At 39.2% G+C, this 18,915-nt stretch overlaps 1 protein-coding gene across 4 annotated transcripts in view; it reads right to left on the bottom strand.

The window, feature by feature from the left end:
* Window positions 1-18,915, bottom strand: part of RNGTT (RNA guanylyltransferase and 5'-phosphatase) — a 225,814-nt gene that overhangs the window by 143,288 nt on the left and 63,611 nt on the right. For all 4 annotated transcript variants that reach the window (XM_084782758.1, XM_084782759.1, XM_084782756.1 and 1 more), the window contains exons 9-12: window positions 12,768-12,903; window positions 9,155-9,226; window positions 6,560-6,724; window positions 4,778-4,846 (exon numbers count right to left, since the gene is read on the bottom strand). In XM_084782758.1, the coding sequence (XP_084638884.1) occupies window positions 4,778-4,846; window positions 6,560-6,724; window positions 9,155-9,226; window positions 12,768-12,903 (442 nt within the window). The remainder of the gene's footprint in view (window positions 1-4,777; window positions 4,847-6,559; window positions 6,725-9,154; window positions 9,227-12,767; window positions 12,904-18,915) is intronic.

Here is an 18,915-nt window from a genome sequence, read left to right as displayed (position 1 = left end):
AGACCTGGCCAAGATCTAAGGAAGCACATAAGAGGGTCAAGACCACCCACTCCACTCCCAAATCCATACACTCTCATGAGTCTGAGCCTTTCAGAAAAACAGATCTACACAGTCTTGGACCTGAAGGATGCATTCTTCAGCCTCCCATTGGCAGAGGGGAGTCAACCCATCTTTGTTTTTGAATGAACAGACCCAAACGCAGGTTACAATAGGCAACTTACAGTGACCAGGTTTCCCCAAGATTTAAAAACTTTCCAACCCTGTTTAAAGGAGCACTAAGTGCTGACCTCCTTCCTGCCCTTCCAAGACCATATTCTTAAAATATGTAGGTGACTCCTCCTGGCCTCTGAACCTGAAGGCTGTAGAAGGGCCCCTGCTGCAAGAGTTACAAGATGATAGGCTACAGATCATTAGCTAAGAAAAGCCAACTTTGCGCATCAGATGCTACCTACCTCAGAAACCAGCTGAACGGAGGCAAAAGAAGCCTAACCGAGACAAGGACTGCTGCGTCCTTCAGGTCTCAACTCCAGAGACTAAGACACAGGCTCTCTCAATAGCAGGGTTTGGGGAAACAGGAAGGCCTCCATACACTCAGACACTGAGACTGAACAAAAGTGTTTGAGGCTTTAAAAACAGATCTGACTTTGCCTCCAGCCCTAGCATTTCCAGATATTTCAAACCCTTCTCATCTGTCCATGAAACAAAAAACATTGCAAAAGAGCTTTTAACCCAAACTATGGGGCCACAGAAACACTCTTAGCATACCTCAGCAGACGCCTAGACCCTGCAGCCACAGGATGATCCACCTATCTAAGAGCTGCCACAGATAATGCGTTCTAGTAAAAGAAGCAAACAAGCTAACTCTGGGTTAGGATCTTACACTCAAGTACCCCACTGGCTGGGGCTTGCCAATGAGGAACACCAGACACTGGCTGTCGAACGCCTGCGCAGCCCAGTGTCAGGTACTACTCCTGAATCACCCTAAGTCCAGTTTGAGAAACCCACTGCCATAATCCTGCTACCCTCCTGCCTGACGACAGCTGGCAGGTACTCATCCATGGCTGCCCTGAGGAGACAATGGTGGTCTAGGGGAATCCACCCAGACCTAATGGACATCCCCATAAGAATCCTATGCAGTATTATAAATGGATGGGATCAACTTCATTAAGACAGAAGCAGGCACAGGCAACTGTGAATTACCTACCAGATGTGGTGCTCAGAACTAAACTGAGTTCCTCTGGAAGAGCAGCAAGTATTCCTAACCACTGAGTCATCTGTCCAGCCATATACCACTGTCTTATAAGCAGCCCTTTGTTGAGTAAAATGTCATTATGCAGCCATGATTGTGATTCAATCAGTTAATATGGGTCTCTTTTCCATCAGTTTCCCCAAATAAGGCATTTTCCACAATATAATTTTTTTTAAGGTTAGAAAAACAGGACTAGAAGTGAAAGACAATATAGCTAAGAAGCTATGAACTATAACAATGAAACAATACAGACCTAACCTGAAACAATCACAAAGATTAGGGACAAGAAGAACCTAAAAGGAAGGCACTGAACCTTAATCAGCTTAATGATCACTGAAGATCTAAAGGCCTGTCACTCCTCCCTTAGGACTCCGCCCCCTCTCCTACACCTGGGAGTTCCTTCACATTGCCCTGCTTTGGGGGTGGAGGGAGACACTGTACATCCCTAGTAAAAATAAGTAATAGTAGGAAACAGTAGTAGAGGCTTTTAAATGAAAGGGATGGTTTGAACAGTGATGTGGAAGTTCACAGTAGCTAAGCCCTAAAAAGAAATGTGGAGAAGAAGGATGGTAACCATTTCATATATATGACAAGATTAAAAAAAAAACCTTTGAAACTCCAGGCACTTCGATCAGTAGTCTTAAGCAGCAATGTTTACTTACTGTGCCTTTCAGCTGCCTTCTGGATTGACACTGAAGAGCTAGGTCTGAATCATAAAACTGTAGCAGGTAATAAGCCCAGTAGAGACTACTGGGAAAGACTCTAAAGCGCTAAACAGGACCTAAAAGCAGAAAGACTGGCTCCTAAAACATCAAGGTTTCAACGTCACTTGAAAAAAACAAAAAAACAAAACAAAACAAAAATCAGAAAACACAAATCTCAGTGAGGTACTTATCCATGAAAAAACAGTAAACAGTATGTGATAATTAAAAGGAATCCCAAGCAGCAAAGCTATGCTGCAAGGCTAAAGAAGGCAGCACATTTCAGAACATGTCCCTTCAAACCCAAAATGGAGCTGGTATGCTAAAAAGTACTGAAAAATGTCAGTTCTGGCTCAGGAAAGAGATACTGATAACCACAGTATAGGGCAATGTCTAGCTAGAGAAAGATATGCGCGCGAGGGGTGGGGGGTGTCGGGGCGGGGGTGCACGGCCCTGACTAGAATGTGAAAAGCATTAAGTCACCACGAAAGTAGCAATACTGACAGACTTGGTGGCATAACGCCTGTAACCCTAGCACTTGATAAGGAGAGGCATGATTAGGAGTTATTTTAAGGTTGGCCCTGGCAGCACAGCAAGTTGAGGCCAGCTTATACTGCATAAAACCCTGCCTTTGAAAACTGAAATAGAAAGGAATGGAAGAGGGTGGGAAGGAGAAACATAATCTCACCATAGACAGAAAAAAACACTGATTCCTTAAAATTAGCACTTTGGAAAGAGCTAATGTCAATCCAAAGTCTGGAAGAAAATAAGCCAAAAATGCAGCTGCCTCCCAGGCATGGTGACTTAACACTTGCATTAGTAGGACTAATGACAAATAACAGGCCAGCCTGAGCTATGAGATCCTGCTTCAAATACCCAACACGGCAGTGCATCAAGTGTCAAACATGGGGGCAAACACTTCTTACTACCGAAACAGAACTCACAAATGCGTAGAAACTAGCCTAACTGAACTTAAGGATCAGAGCAGCAGCGAGAAGATGATTTATTATACTGACTGTCTCCAAATCCAAACTCTAAACTATTCCCACAAAAAAACTCTGAAAACAAGGCAAATGTTTCTGAAATTTGATTGTTAAAGCAAACACCTACAAATATTTAAGAAAATTCTGACCAATAGGGAGACTTGCCTGACTAGGTATCAATTACAAAGCGCTAACAAAAATCACAGTTAACCAAACAGGAAACAGAGTAATAATCCAATTGATTTTACTTAACATCCCAGAAAAAAGGCTTTCTGTGTTAATTACTGTCTCTGCTGAAACAAAGTATCTCACAAAAACAGCACAAGAGGAGAGGTTGACTTTAGCTCACAATTCAGAGGCCAGGCATGCGTTGCCACTCCCTCAAGGGCCCACGGCTGGAAGCCTGTCTGCATGAGGTGGGAGGGCACAGTCTACACGCAAACCATAGCAGAGATTCCTCTACAGCCATTTCTCACTTACCCAAATCTCATACGAGTATAGGTCTGAGCGATGAGCTTCAAACACTAAAATGTTCTATTTTTACTGTTACATTTAGACTACTTCTTTTATTCTAGAAGACTAAACATGAAAAATAATGGAACTCAAAGACCCAAACTCCCCCTTCCTAAGAGTATTCTCTACAATTACTGTCCCTCGCTTCCAGCTTGCTCCAGTTCTCCTACTTCAACCTCCAAAGTGAAGATTTTTTTCCTCCTCTATTTAACAAGGGATCCTGAAAAACACAGCATCTTGTATCTAAATATTCACTAAAGGTTTTACTATATATTTAAGGCAATATAACCTAATGTTGAATGCCTAGTGTTCAAAATTATTAGTTCCTTTTCTTTGCTCCAGTTGCCTAATTTGATGCCTCTGTAACCCCTCAGTAGCTCACTCAGGAGTCCTAATTTCTTTTTTTTTTTTAATATTTTTAATTTAATTTTTTAATGTATGTGCTTTGGTGTGAGGGTGTCAGATCTTGGAGTTACAGACAGTTGTGAGCTGCCATACGGGTGCTGGGATTGAACCCGGGTCCTCTCGAAGAGCAGGCAGTGTTCTCAACCACTGAGCCATCTCTCCAGACCCCATGGAGTCCTAATTTCTAAGAAAAGAGTAAACGAGAACGAAATGCAGCAAACGGGAAGGTGTTCCAACCCAGGATATAACTCCTGTAGAACAGAACTGAATAGTCAGAGAAACTTCAACACCGTGTTAAAGCACAAATTGGTAGATCCTATGCCAGGTTTTGTTCTGTACTTGTATCTCTGGCCATTCCTGAATGGAACTGATTCAGTTCCATGTGACACACTTTGAAAAGTATGTATGTATACAGCACTGGTTAGAGAATGGGAATTTCCTGGCAGCTACTGAGTTACTGAGTAGAGAGCAAGTGTCCTGCTCAACACTCTCTACTGTGACTAAACAGGGCACACCAAAGAACTGTCAGAGCCAACACAGCAGTGCTGAGGAGGCGGGGAAAGCTGGCAGTGGAATTCATCTGACCAACACCACGGTAATGTCCACAAGGAACAAGGACTCAAAAATCATTTCTTTTCACTTTCTTCTTCAAAATCTTATATTTTCCTCAATTGCAAAAAATCAAGTTTTAGAGATACTAATACTTAAATGGTATAGCAAGCCACAGGAGAAAAATAAGCATTTCTTTAATGTTATTGGAAGATTTCTAGCAAAGAAATATAAATTAATATTCATTTCATATGAATTATTTGAAAACTAATTTCTTTTAAATTTAATGATGAAAATGTTCATACACACACACACACACAGATGTGCACACACACAAATGCACACACGCACACACTCATGCACTCACATGAACTTACTCCAATAGGCTGAAAGATAAGTCCATCCATTTCATGACTGACTACTTTGGCAAAATTTCCTTCCAGGAGCTATAAAATAAAAATATATTCTTTAGAAATATTATGATCATTTAAAAATTATTTTAACTTCTAAAATTTATGAAATTTTCTGTAACATTTAAAAACCGAGAAACAAGAGAGAAGTAGAAACATTGGGTTAAACTCTGTGATTTTTAAGTCCCAATTTGTGACTTCATCTTTGTTGGCATCTCATTTTCCAAAGTCTATTCTTTAATTTCTCTAATATGAAAGCAATACATATTAGAGTTTGAACATGCTTCCTTTAAGGTTAATATATGCTCAGTGACAGATAATCTGAGGTGGGTTAAGATGATGCATGTGTTTCAGGGTCGTTTCCTTTTGCTGTTGGTCTTGGTGGTTTAAGACAGGCTCTCACATGCCCCAGGGTGACCTGTAACTTCTATCACTCCTGCCTCCCTGCTGCAGAGCTGAGAATACAGCAGGGCTCCAGCACACCCAGCTAGGCTTCAATTCGTACAAATGACAAGGCTCTGGAGAGAGACACCTGGTGATGGTTATACAGTAATGCAAATGCACTTATTGTGATTAAACTAAATAGTTAATAATAGTAAGATAGCAAATGTTACTGTAATATTCCTGAAATTTCCCTCTGGTTTTTGTTTATTTTGTTTCCCCTATATCAGTAAGTGAGCAGAGTTGGTAATTTGGGATTCTCAGAACCATTACTATGCTATATGACCATATTTTAGGACTGTTCAAAATTACACACATTTCTCTTCAATTCCCTCATAGGTTTTAGGGACACACATGAGAAGGAAACTTCACCTAAGTAAAAATTTACTATATATTAAAATCTTCAACTTACTATAAATAAAAAGGAAAATAAACTCTGAAGTATCATGAGTAAAATAATCACTTACATTCATTCTGGACATTAAAAAACAATCTCACAATTTTGTGGAATACATGTAACATTCATCTAAAGGGGAAAATGAAATTAACGCTAGCTAGACAGACACACTGACTGACTTAACTTAGCCCAAATACTTATAAATGATGGGAAAAGATTTAAACCCCAATATGCCCTTGATAATCTCTAAGCCACAACATGGAAAGCTGTCCAATGTTCAGAACCTAAATAATGAACTCTATGAATCTATGAATAAAAGAAATCCAAACAAAACACTTTAAAGCACTTAGAACTGAATACAAACAAAACTGTGGTAGAATATTTGGCATATCGCCATAAGAGAAAAATTTGGTACACTAAATATCTAACTTAGAAAGAAAGAGGGAGAGCAAGTGTTGGATAACAATTTCCTCCAGATTGAAAGAAACACTTCCTCCTGCAGGAAGTTCCTTAAGCAGGAAGGTGAACAACTCTACATAGCTTCAGAAGTCCCCAAAATTTACCAGATGCATTAGGCCCCTCCCTGCCACAGTAAGGAAGGAAGCTGAGCTGCAAAGAAGACTGAGACCAGACCTGGAAGAAGCAGAACCAGCCCAACTGCCCGGAAGAGGGTTAACCTAACTGGATCACTTGGAGAAGACACTGCCTTCGGGCTGTGCGCTGCGCTCCAAGTCCAAGCTTTAATGAGCCGCCATGCAGCGCTGGAGTGGGCTTTGGTGGGACAGAGGTCTGCCGAGCCACTTCCGCACCGCTCAGGAGCCCCTCACCACCTTCCTGTCAGCAGCACTCATCCTCTCACACGCTGAGCAGAGGAGCTTAAATCCCCAACTAAAGAAATAAGCAAATTTTACCTTTCTTGAAATATTGATGTCAAAAAACTGTTTAGGTCTGACACTAAATGGTTCCTGTGTTTTATCAATGAGCCCCGTCTTCATTTTTTCATGTCGTGGACTTATAATTTCACGTTCAATACACTGTAGACGAATATTAAAATCACAATCTCCAACTGGCTGTGCCTGAATAAAAAAACAATTCTTTTTTATTTGAATACTAACAACTACATTATCAGAATACCTGTTAAGACTACAATACTATACAAGGTAATGTACACCAATAGCAGTCCTTGAGATGTCTAGTGAACAGCTTGCACACCATACATGCCAGTCCCAATAATTAGACTAACAATAGCTACCTTTAAATTGTAATTACATAAGGCAGCAAGAGAAAATGATATATATCTATTATAAGCTGTCTCCGATTTCAAATATGAATTAATACATTAATATAATTACTATATTTTATTATTTAATTATATTAGTAAAAACTAAAACCCAAATTCACTAAAGTATACTTAAAATAGCATATTACCTACACTGATCAATCTTCATCCCATTAGTAAGAAGGTATTTATTACATAGATATATCCTCAATCTGAAACTAGTAAATTTACATATGTTCATAGCTACACAGCTGTAGAAACAGAAATCTCTTCTCTCCCAATAAACTTGTTCTTTAGTGTCATTCATGGCGTTTCAGCAATGCCACAGGAAGTGTGTGTACACTCATGTCCTATCCAGCCGCATGTTCATAATAAACATAGCTGAAGCACATCCCTGGCTGGCAGTAATTGCCTAAGTTAGAAAGCACAGCCTTAACGACTACTGAAGTTTTGCGACACCGTCACTGCCTTCTTGTCCCCTTTTCCGATCTCTGTTGCCTAGCCTAACGTTTCCTAAGACGGGCAGCACATGCTTCAGGATGTGTGTCTCTCAGCCTTGGAAGGACAACAACTTACATTCAACTAAGAACAGGGAGTGAATACAAGGTGAGCAGGAGCCAAGTACAACTCCTAGAACTGTTCGTAAAGGATATTTACTGAGGGAAAGTTAATAAACAAGGACTTAGTCCATGTAGGACGATACAATCTCCACCAAGGTAGGAAACCTAAAGTGATTGGCTTGCCTATTAGGCCTACTAGGAGTACTCAAGATACCTATAAAAGTAAAAAGGCCCAAACAAGCACCCTCCCTTCTTTTAAATGAATAATCTATAAGTAGTCTAAATTCTCTACTAAAATGTGTATCATGTGACCAAAACAAGACTAGGTAGAAAGCAGAGCACGTTCCCGTCCACAAGGACTACACACAGGAAGCACTGGCAGCCAGAGGAGCAGGGACAACAGATGGCAGCAAGCACTCAAAGCGCTGTGCCGGGCTCCTCACAGCAGTCCTTCCTCACTTCCCAACACCAACGGCACTGGCAATGGCGGTCTCTTTCAACGGAGCAAAAACACCACCCACCATAACCATCACTGAAACATTTAAGTGATGCCCTACGACATTAAATCTAAGTTCAAACACCACAGTGAAGTAATCTGCTACCCTAGCACCACTCTGTTGCTATTTCTTTCCATGACACACTTTTCTCCACACATCAAGTGTGGCAGCCAACCATGTAGTGTTCCTGGCCTCCATTCTGCAAGGACTCAACAACAGCCAGGGAAACACGACGTGCTCCCATCCTCAGCACCACTCTACCTCGGGCACACCTCCTTGTTCTACTCACAGCACTGTCACACTGTTTCTTTACATTTCTTTTCCTTTTGGTTTTTCAAGACAGGGTTTCTGTGTAACCGCCCTGACTGTCCTAGACTGACTTTGTAGGCCAGGCTGCCCTCAAATTCACAGTGATCCGCCTGCCTCTGCCTCCCTGAGTGCTGAGATTAAAAGCACCCACCACCATGGCCAGCTTTTTTCTTTTTCTTTTTTTTAATTTTTAAGGACAGGATCTCATTGTGTAGCTCTGGCTGGCCAGGAACTTGCTATGATGACCAGTCTGATCTCTACCTTTCAAGTGCTAGGTGTCAAGCTATAAGCCACCATGCCCAGGCACATTTCTTTACATTTCTATTCTCCTGCAAGCTGATTTTGATATTAAATCCAATATATATGCATAACCTAGCAAATGTATACAATATATGCCATTAACACTAACAACTTGTATGCAATATATTAATATTAAAAATAAACCAAATAGAATAATTATATTAAAATTAAACAATTTTTCTCTGCTGCCCTTAAATACCAATGAACTGTTATGGAAATAGCATAAAGGGAAAAAAATCAGAAATCAGTTTTATTTATCATTTTATATTCAATAACTACAGAACATAGCATATACAAGATGATCAGTTAAATTCTTTCTGAGGAAAATAATAAATGAAAGAACTAAAAAGATTTTAATTAAGGCTTTGGCTCTCTAACCAAAATAACTGGAGCCAAAATAACTCTCTGACATTACAATTGCCCAGCCTCAGGTATTTGGAGGCTAGCAGTATAAATTAAGATAATAAATCAGTGAACGTTCCAGTGTTAAATGATGAAATGTAATGCTTTCCATTACCAGAGATAACTCTAACAACTTTATACATTGTAAGAGGTACTTACATTGAATTTAATTATGTCATATATCAAATATCTTGGAACAGCCTGTCCATTTACTTTGTCAATGATCATTTCCTTGAAAAAAAAGATGAATTTTCACTTTAATAGCAATTTAATTTCACCAGAATATAATACACACAGAGATAGAGTAAAAAAAACTTCAATACAACCAGGCGATGGTGGCGCACGCCTTTAATCCCAGCACTCGGGAGGCAGAGGCAGGCAGATCGCTGTGAGTTCGAGGCCAGCCTGGTCTACAAAGTGGGTCCAGGACAGCCAAGGCTACACAGAGAAACCTTGTCTCAAAACACCAAATAAATAAATAAATAAATATTTAAAAAATCTTCAAAATATATCTTGATGAGACTTTAAAGGGAGCACACTTGTACTCATAAAAATCAATAAGTTCTCAGCAGTTCAAAACTCTGTCCTATGTGTTTACAATACATATTGAAATAATCTATGATGCAATCCCCCTGTGTTCTGGATTGGGGATTTGTAGTTTTGTTTGGAGGCAGAGTCACGCTATATAGCCCCTGGCTAGCCTACAACTCATGAGGTAGCCAAAGCTAGTCTAGAACTCTCAGCAATCTACCTGCCTCAGCCTTTAAAGTGTTGGATTTATAGACTTGCACCATCACAATGAATTCTATGCTTTTCATAGCTAAATGGCTACACTACATTCTCCTTTATGTTTGGATTACTAGCAATACTTAAGAGCAAATAACAAAATTTGAAATTCTGAAATTCAGCATCATTTTGATAATTATGTTTAACCACTGTTTAAAATTTAATAATATGCTGACTACTTTTGTCTTATTATAGACTGAATTTCCTATATGACTTTTTAAATTTTGAATGCAAAGATCACTTCAAATCTACCACAGTCATAAAATGTCAAAAGAAATTCTGCATAAGGCAGGGAGTGACACAAGCAATCCCAGCATTTGGGAGGCAGAGGCTATGACTGCAGGTGTGTGCCATCACGCCCTACTTATGCAGCACTGGGATGGAAGCAGGGTTTGCATACCCAAACACTCTACCACATACTACAGCCCAGTCTCAAATTTGTTATCTTAACTTAGTTACTGAAATGTTTACCTAGACATCTGCATATGAATACATGATGCAATAACAAGATTTCAGTCAATGCTTCTTTTCAAAAACTGACTAGAAAAAGTAAATTTTTAAGTTTGGATAGCACACAAACAATTCCCCTAAAACAAGCAAGGAAAATAAAAGTGTTTTCCTTTAAACACTGGCCACACACAGAGAGGAATGGGGAGCAGATATTCAGATGAGACCTAATAGGCTGTGGTCATAAAGTAGCGAGGAGGTCCCCTTCTGTCAGAAGATTAGGGGAGGGAAATATGGCAGAAGAGGGTAAGAACGAGAAGATTCAAGCGAGGGGATAACAATCAGGATGTTATCTGAATAAATTATATTTTAAAAAGTTTAATTATTTTAAAAAAGAAAAAAATAATAAAAAGAAAAAATAGCCAAAACGAAAATGTATTATCAACAGACAAAATACAATGTAACAAACAAATTAACAAATGTTTTTGTTTGCTTGCTTGCTTGTTTGCTTTCTTGCTTGATGACAGCCCAAACTATCCAACACACTCTGGTAATAGGACAGAGAAAACTCAAACTTAGCTGGGCTGGACAGTTCTTGCCTGCTTCCTGCAGCTAACCTGCAATGCTCAGGAAGGTACCATACAAGTGGCTAGGGGGATGTAATGACCAAAAATAAATAAATAAATAAATAAATAAATAAATAAATAAATAAATAAAATTTGAAAAATAAAAATAAAAAATTAAATATATTAACATAAAGTATGCCCTGATAGACAAAGACTTCATCGGCCAACAGGAAAGAGATGTACACAAAAAGAAAACTGTAGAAGACTGCTTAGAAGCAGTATCATAAGTCGTTAAGGAGTGAGCTGTTAAGCCTCATAACTACTCACATAATAAATAAGGAGGAAGTGCCGGACAGTATCACCTTACAGCTTTCCCAATCTTTACCATCTCACCACAGAAGAGAAAACTGAGTGAACTGAGTAAGGTCCCTCATGGAATAACTGATGAAGCCAATGAGACACCTAGAGTTGCTACATACACTATTCCTTAAAACAAAGAAGTCATTCTGTCCCTCATTAAGTGAGAAAATAACAAATCAAAACCCAATGTTAACAGTGTGTAACAACGCCTAGAGATACACTAAACAACCTTAATTCAATCCCCAAGACCCACGTGGAAGGAGATAACCAACTCCAGGCTGTCCTCTGCCTTCCACTAACAAGCCATGGAACGTATGTATGTATATACGTACGTACATACATACATACATACAGAAAGAAAGAAAGAAAAAAAAAGAAAGAAAGAAAGAAAGAAAGAAAGAAAGAAAGAAAGGTACTATTTAAAAAAAAAAAAAGAAAAGAAAAAGAAAAACCTTGTTGGGCGTGGCAACGCATACCTGTAATCCCAGCACTGAGGGAGGGTGAGGCAGGTGGATCACTGTGAGTTTGAGGCCAGTCTGGTCTACAAAAGGAGTCCACGACTGTTACACAGAGAAATGCTGTCTTGGAAAAATGAAAAAAAATCTATACTCTAAACCCAGCTGTGGTGGCATACCGCTTGAGCGGCAGGAGCAGAGGGTCATGAATTCAGACTAGCCCTAGACTATCTATATAAGAACCTATCTCAAAGAAAAGAAAGAAAGAAAAAAGGAAACTCAGTTCTCAGAGTTGATGTTGCCAATATGTATATGCTATATTTTTCAGCATTGACCACACTGCCCTGAGCGAAGTTGACAGTTACAGCCCTTAACATATATACAAGTTATTCCAACATCAGGAATTTAAATTATTTTTGATTAGCTTTTTCTTTGTTTGGTTTGATTTTCTATTTCTTTAAACAGTCTTACTATGAAGGCAGACTGGAACTTAATATCGAGCCCAGGCTGGCCCTGCACTTGATAAACTCCTTTCTCAGCTACCCAAGTGTCAAGATTAAAGTGTGAGTCACCATGTTCAGCTTTTGCCAGACTTTTTGTAGCATTCTGCATTACTTTAGTTTTTAATTAAAAGAGGCTTTTTTGTTGTTATAAGTGTGTAAGGAAAAGCTATTTTCAGGGAAGAAAGTAAAAAGCCACTTCATAATTATTAAAAATAAATAACTTCTTTTCAATAATAAAAGCAAAGGTTTAATTTTGTTCCCTTATGATCAATACAAGATTTATATAACTCAATTTCCATATCATGAACAATTTTCTCCACTAGAGAAAATATCTGAAAAATGCTGTTTATACTCAAGGATAAATAGTTAGGGCTGGTTGGCCTGCTTTGTTTTTGAGACAGGATCTCAGCCATGGATGGCCTTGAACTTGCTGAGTTCTTCTGTTCTGCCGCCCCCAGTGCTGGAACTGTGGGCATGCATACACTCCCATTCTCAGCTAAGTATACCTTTAAAAAGAAACTTATTCAATATAAGTACAGGTAAGAAATAAAACTTAGCATTCAAATCAAAATCACATTTGGTTCTAAGTTAGACATACTAACAATGGGTACACAATTTAACTTTTTTAAAACACACATATGAATACATTACTTACCCCATCCAAAAGGGTATTTGATAAATGCATGCGGAGATCCTTACGAAATGGAAATTCCAGATTTGAAACATGGAACACTGAATTATCTCTGTCAATCATAAAAACTTCATTTGTCCCATCAATCAACATCATGTAACTGTAACGAGGCATTATGAAGGTAGCATTAATATACAGTATCAAGGTCAGGATCATTAGAACAGCTGAACTTGCTTTGCCTAGATGGACATTTTCAAGAATAGATCACTACAGTCCCTCTCTTGATCATACAAATTAAAGCACCACAACTTTTTTTTAATTTACTTTTATTTTCTATAGGAAACATGAAAGTAGGGAAATCTAATTTTTATGAAGATAATGTGGTGTCAGGAGTACATATATGATGTATGTTTAGTGTTTTTCTAATTTTGATTAGATTAAACTTCAAAGCTTACAAATACATACACACACACACACACACACACACACACGGTATTTTATAAATTAGATAATATTCTTTCCATTCAAAGGTGAAAAATCACTGAGCTCAAATAATTCAATGTTCTTTCTACCATACCAACTACACAGGTATTTCTTTTCCTTGAATCAATATTATGATACAGCAAAATATCAGAATGTCAGAATTCTTCCCTCTCGCCTCCCCCCCTCCACCCCCCCGCTAGACAAGGTTTCTCTGTGTAGCCTTAGCTGTCTTGGACTCGCTTTGTAGACCAGGCTGACCTCGAACTCACAGTGATCCTCCTGCCTCCGCCTCCCAAGTGCTGGGGAAATGTCAGAATTCTTATTTGTAACTACAAAATTAAAGTATTTTTAACACAGCCACAAGAATTTTCATCAGCCTTTATCCTCAATCAATATATGAGGAAAGCTATACACTGAACAAAGTAATCATTCTTGAGAAATCAAGTTACATATACAGTATCTGCAAGTCAAGGATGGAGTGCTAATCTAAGCATGGTGCTAGCATTTATAATCCCAGGACTTGGCCAGGCGAATCGATGAGTTCAAGACCAACCTGGTCCAACAGAGCAAATTCCAGGACAGCTCAAGCCACATAAGACTTGGGGGTAGGGAAGTAGGCAGCGAACTTGTCTGTCTTTGGGGGGGGGGCACTGAGGAACTGAGGAAACAACTCAGTCAGTAAAGTGTTTGCTCTGTTTGATCTACAGCACCCGTGGTGACCTGAATGACAACAGGCTCCCTCAGGCTCCTGTTTGAATAAAGGACGAGAAGGTGTGGCCCTTTGGAAAAGAGTGTCACTGTGGGAGGGCTTTGAAGTTTCCAATGCTGTGCCACACCCCTTGCTCTCTCTGCCTCTGCTCTCAGGGGCTGTTCCAGCTACCTGCCTCCTGTTCTGCATTGTGGGCTCTAAACCTGTGAAATAAACTCTTCCTTCCACAAGCTGCTTTGGTCTCTATTATGGTAATGGAAAAGTAACTAATATAGTAGCACATAAAGTACCAGGTGCTAAGGCACACACTTGTAATCCCAGCGCTAAGAAGGCAGAAACAGATGGAACCTGGGGCTAACTAGCCAGCCAAGCTAAAGCAATCCGTGAGCTCCATGTCCCAGTGAGGGAGCCTCCACATACACCACATAAACACACATGTACAAACAACAATAGTGTTCAGGTTTCTCATCACATAAAAATAAAGTCCAGGGGCTAGAGGCAGGAGGGTCAAAAGCTGAAGGCTTGTCTAGGTTACATAGCAAGATCCTGTCAGAGGCAATTAAAGCTCAGCCAGGCTGTGTGCATTTGAGGTCAGAAGGGGTAGAGCTGAAGGGGAGCTCAGCAGGTAGAGTGCTGTTTGCCTGGCATGCACAAAGCCCTAGCACAGAAACCTGCTCTGGCGCAGAGGCTTGTAATCAAGCACATAGGAGATGGCAGGAAGAAGACCAGAAGCCTGAGGTCAACTGTGGCTACCCAGGGAGTTCCAGGGCACAGGGATGTGGAAGACCACTCAACACATAACACTGAAGCCAAGGGAAGCAATGACCTATCCAGCCACCTACTTAAAGAATACAGTGTGTCAGCAACAGGCAGAAGATGGAGGGAAGCAAACTAAAATCAGGAGACAGAAGAAACGTTAAATGAGGAGAAAGCTAAAATAATAAATAATGTTTACTGTATGTATTTAGTAAGGGTGAGGAGAAACAGGAAAACTGATTAAAGGGCACAACAACAGGAAAAGGAGCAACAGTAAACATCCAAAGGGCTTTCTGAGAGCTACCATGGTATTCTTTGCTGTTCTGAAGTGATTATTCTAGCTGGCCCTGAGACAGGTGATGGATTGCTCAGGCAGGCCTGCGATACATATGGAAATCGATATGGCCCTCATAAACAAAAAGAGCAGAAACTCAGTTTCACTAAGAAAAACATCAATCAGCCTCAGTCTGGAGAAAAGAACTGATGAGCCAAATCCTAACCCAGCAGGCTCAAAAGCAACAGGAACACTTAGTTCCCAAGGCTCTCTTGCACAAGCTTTTTTAAAAGTAGTAATTCCTAGTACATAGGAAGAAAATTTTCTTGCAAGAAATAAGAAGTGTTCTGGGCTATGTTCCAAAAGAAATTTAAATCAACATGAGAAATGTCAAATAAGAAGCTATTATGATACTGTCTACAAATATGTTACAGAAGACACACAATCCATCATCTTTAAGGTCTTGGGCTGGTACTTAATAAAAGGTATTTAATGGAAGAATTAGTTAGGTAAAGGCTGTATCATTCTCTTAGAAAGTTAAGACACACATACATATTAAGAGTATTTTAAGCCATAGGGAAGGTGTACTAATTAATATGTAGTACCAGCCCTCAGAGGTACTGAAGGAGCAGGACATTCTTGAGTTCAAGGCCATCCTGACATATATAGCCTGATAATCAGTCTCAAAAAACAGAAATCAAGACAGGCTAGAGAGATGGCTCAGAGGTTTAGAGCACTAGTTGCTCTGGCAGAAAGCTGGGTTCAATTCTCAGCATCCAGAGACAGCTCACAACCATCTGTAACCTTCAGTAGCAGGGAATCCAACTCCCTGGACACCAGGCACCTATTATATACATAACAGAAATGTGGGCAAAACAATCATATACAGAAAATAAAATTTAAAAATCTAAAAAGCAAAAAACATTTATGTAGGCATACGGTTATTATGTAGTTTAAATTCTGACTTCCTGTCTAAATGTTGTGTAAACTCTGCTCCCCAATTATCCCCCTGATAAGTCAATAAAACAGTTACAGCCAATCAATGAGCAGGGGAGGGAATAGGACTGGACTTCCTGCCAGCAGGAAGAAGAGGAGCAGGAGGAGGAGGAAGCAGGGAATGGAGCTAGGAGTAGAGGTCCAAGGATGTTCAGGAGGAAGGAGCTGGAGCTGAGGAAAGCTACAAAGTGCAAGTATCGCTGGGATGTCTGCGGGGAGTACAACAAAATAGTATAGAGGGTTAAGAATAGACATAAACTGCTCAAGATTGTGTTGTGAAGCTTACTGTCAAATATGAAAGAGTGTCAATTATTTGTATGATAGCTAGGTTAAAAAATAAGCTAAGAGAAACAAACACAGTTGTGTAAAAAATAACTAACACTTTTTTAAAGAAATTAAAATCATGAGAAATACATAAATATATCTGTCTTATTGAGCCCCAAATTCTCAAATTTACCTCCAACCCATATTCATAATTCAAGAAAAGCTGGCTTATATTAATATATTTTCAAAAATCAGGGAAAAAGAAATGGTTTGCTTTTCTGAGCCTAAGACAGATAACATATTTCTCTTTTCTTGATACTCAGAGGTTAAGAATTGATATTCATATAAAATACAGACAAATTTCTAAAGCAGTGATATACTAATGAAATACACAAATGTGTGTATCTATCTTATGACTGGACTTTGTATTTTAAACAGATTACCAATTTTTAAAAAATACTGTAAGGACTTAAGAGATGGCTCAGTGCCTAAGAACAGTGGCTTGCTCTTCCAAAGGCCATGGGTTCCATTTCCAGCGCCCACATGGTGGCTCACAGCCACCTGGAACTGCAGTTCCAGCTTCACAAGCCTCTTCTGGCCTCCACAACACTGCAGGGACATGGTGCATACACACAATCCAAGCAAAAAACACATAAATCTTTTTTTTTTTTTTAACGCTGTGTACCCATGCACATCAACAAGTTTAAAAGACCAAAAGCAAGAAGGCTTTAGAGGATAGAATTTACTACAAAGGACTGCTCATGTGAAAAAATAGCTGTATCTAGAGAGAAAAGAAGTGATTGAGTGATGAGCGTTCAGGGATCCTCTAGATGTAGTAACACGTGGGTTCTGAAACAAGTTGTGAAGTGCAATTTTTGGCCTCAATCCTAACAATTCCAAAGGATACTTCCTTCCATTATGTGTACTTACAAGATGAAACGAGCAAGACTAAGAATACATGTACATCAGTGGTAAAGTACTTGACTAGCATACGCAAGGCCCTAGGTTCAAATCCCAGGACCCAAATAAATAATGAGTTATCTCATATTTAGGAACAAAGGCCAAAGATTATAGAAAGTATTCTCACATTACTTAAGACCATGAAAGTAAGATTATTTTTGAGAGAACTACCTCACACATATTGGCTTAGTACCTAACTACAGATTACTTTCACTGACCATGAACCACTAATGTAATATAATTTCTTTAGGAACTTGTCTCTATCGTAAATCTGATATTAAGAATTATCCATGTTCATGTGTATTCTCATTAAGACACAAAATTTCACTGAATCATTTTCTTTTTCCTCTCATGCTTTTCATTGTTGTTGTTTGCTTTTGTTTTGTTTTGTTTTTTGGCCGGGGAGGGGGTGGTGGTGGTGGTGGTTTGTTTTCTGAGACAGGGTTTCTCTGTGTATTCTTGGCTGTCCTGGACTAACTTTGTAGACCAGGCTAGCCTCAAACTCACAGCTATCCACCTACTTCTGCCTCCTGAGTGATGGGATTAAAGGTGTGCGCCACTACCTCCCTTCTTGGGTTTTTTGTCTTGTTCTGTTTTGTTTTTTAATAGCTCTTGTTATGCAGCACAGGCTGGGCACAGGCTCAAGACTCCCACACTGCACAGCACTAAGAAGCCTCCCCAGCCTAGGGTTCTGTTGGGGTGATCTTTTGTGCACTCTGTAAAGATTGTCTTTGTATTATTCAAATGCTGATTCCTGTACCAGCAGAGAGCTAAGGATAGACTTTGGTATTGTTAATCCTCACCTGTCTCAATGTTTTATAAGCATACACTTCCCTCACCTTCTGATTCGTTTAAAAAGAGCTGAATAGCCAATAGCAAAGGCAGGACAGAAGGGCAGGGCTTCTGGGCAGAAACAGAAATTCTGGGAAAGAGATGTGAAAAGATTTGCCTAAGAGACACAGAAGAAGTCGGACAAGAAGTGGTAACGAGCCATGTGGCAGAACACAGATTAACATAAACATAGGTTTACATTAATAAACATATCATATTTATTGATATATAATATAAATTATATAATTATCGTAATATATAAATAAAATATATTCTATTACTAAATACAGTATAATCGGGGTTAACAGAAGTTATAAGAGCTAGTTGGTAACAAAAGTAAGCAAAGGCCTAAAGTATAAGTATATAAATAAATGTAAGTCTCTGTGTCATTGTTCAGAGCTGGGGCAGGCTTAGAAAGACCTTCCGGTTTTAGTGTTCTCTTATAAAGGTGTTTACACAGTCATTATAGATTATAGATTATAAAAAGTTATACTCATAGAATGTTTTACTGGAAATGCAACTTCCTAGCTGGCCTAGATCCAGTCTTGTCTTTCTCATCATTGAGCAAAATCCCTAAAAACTGCTTTAGTAAAATCTAGGAAGCACACAAAAAGGATGACAAAATCGTGAGCAATAGCACATGAGAGTCTTAATTCACATTCCCACCAGTACGCTAAAGGGAAAATACGGCTGATTATCATACCACAAGTTCACACCTCTGCTGACAAATTTACATTGCAAAAATGCTATCTTAGCCTTTGAAAGCAAAGATCTCTTTGTCTTTATAGACTAGATCCATTTAAACACACACAGGACACTCAAATGCTCAAGCAAGATTTTGTACCAGGAAGTTGACCACCTTATTTTGAAGTGATGATAAAACCTCAGGTATCCATCAC

This window comes from Acomys minous, assembly GCF_964271855.1.
Source record: "Acomys minous genome assembly, chromosome: 1".
Classification (NCBI taxonomy): Eukaryota; Metazoa; Chordata; class Mammalia; order Rodentia; family Muridae; genus Acomys; species Acomys minous.
The sequence above is the reverse complement of the archived record's forward strand: the minus strand, read 5'-3'. Positions and strand labels throughout refer to the sequence as shown.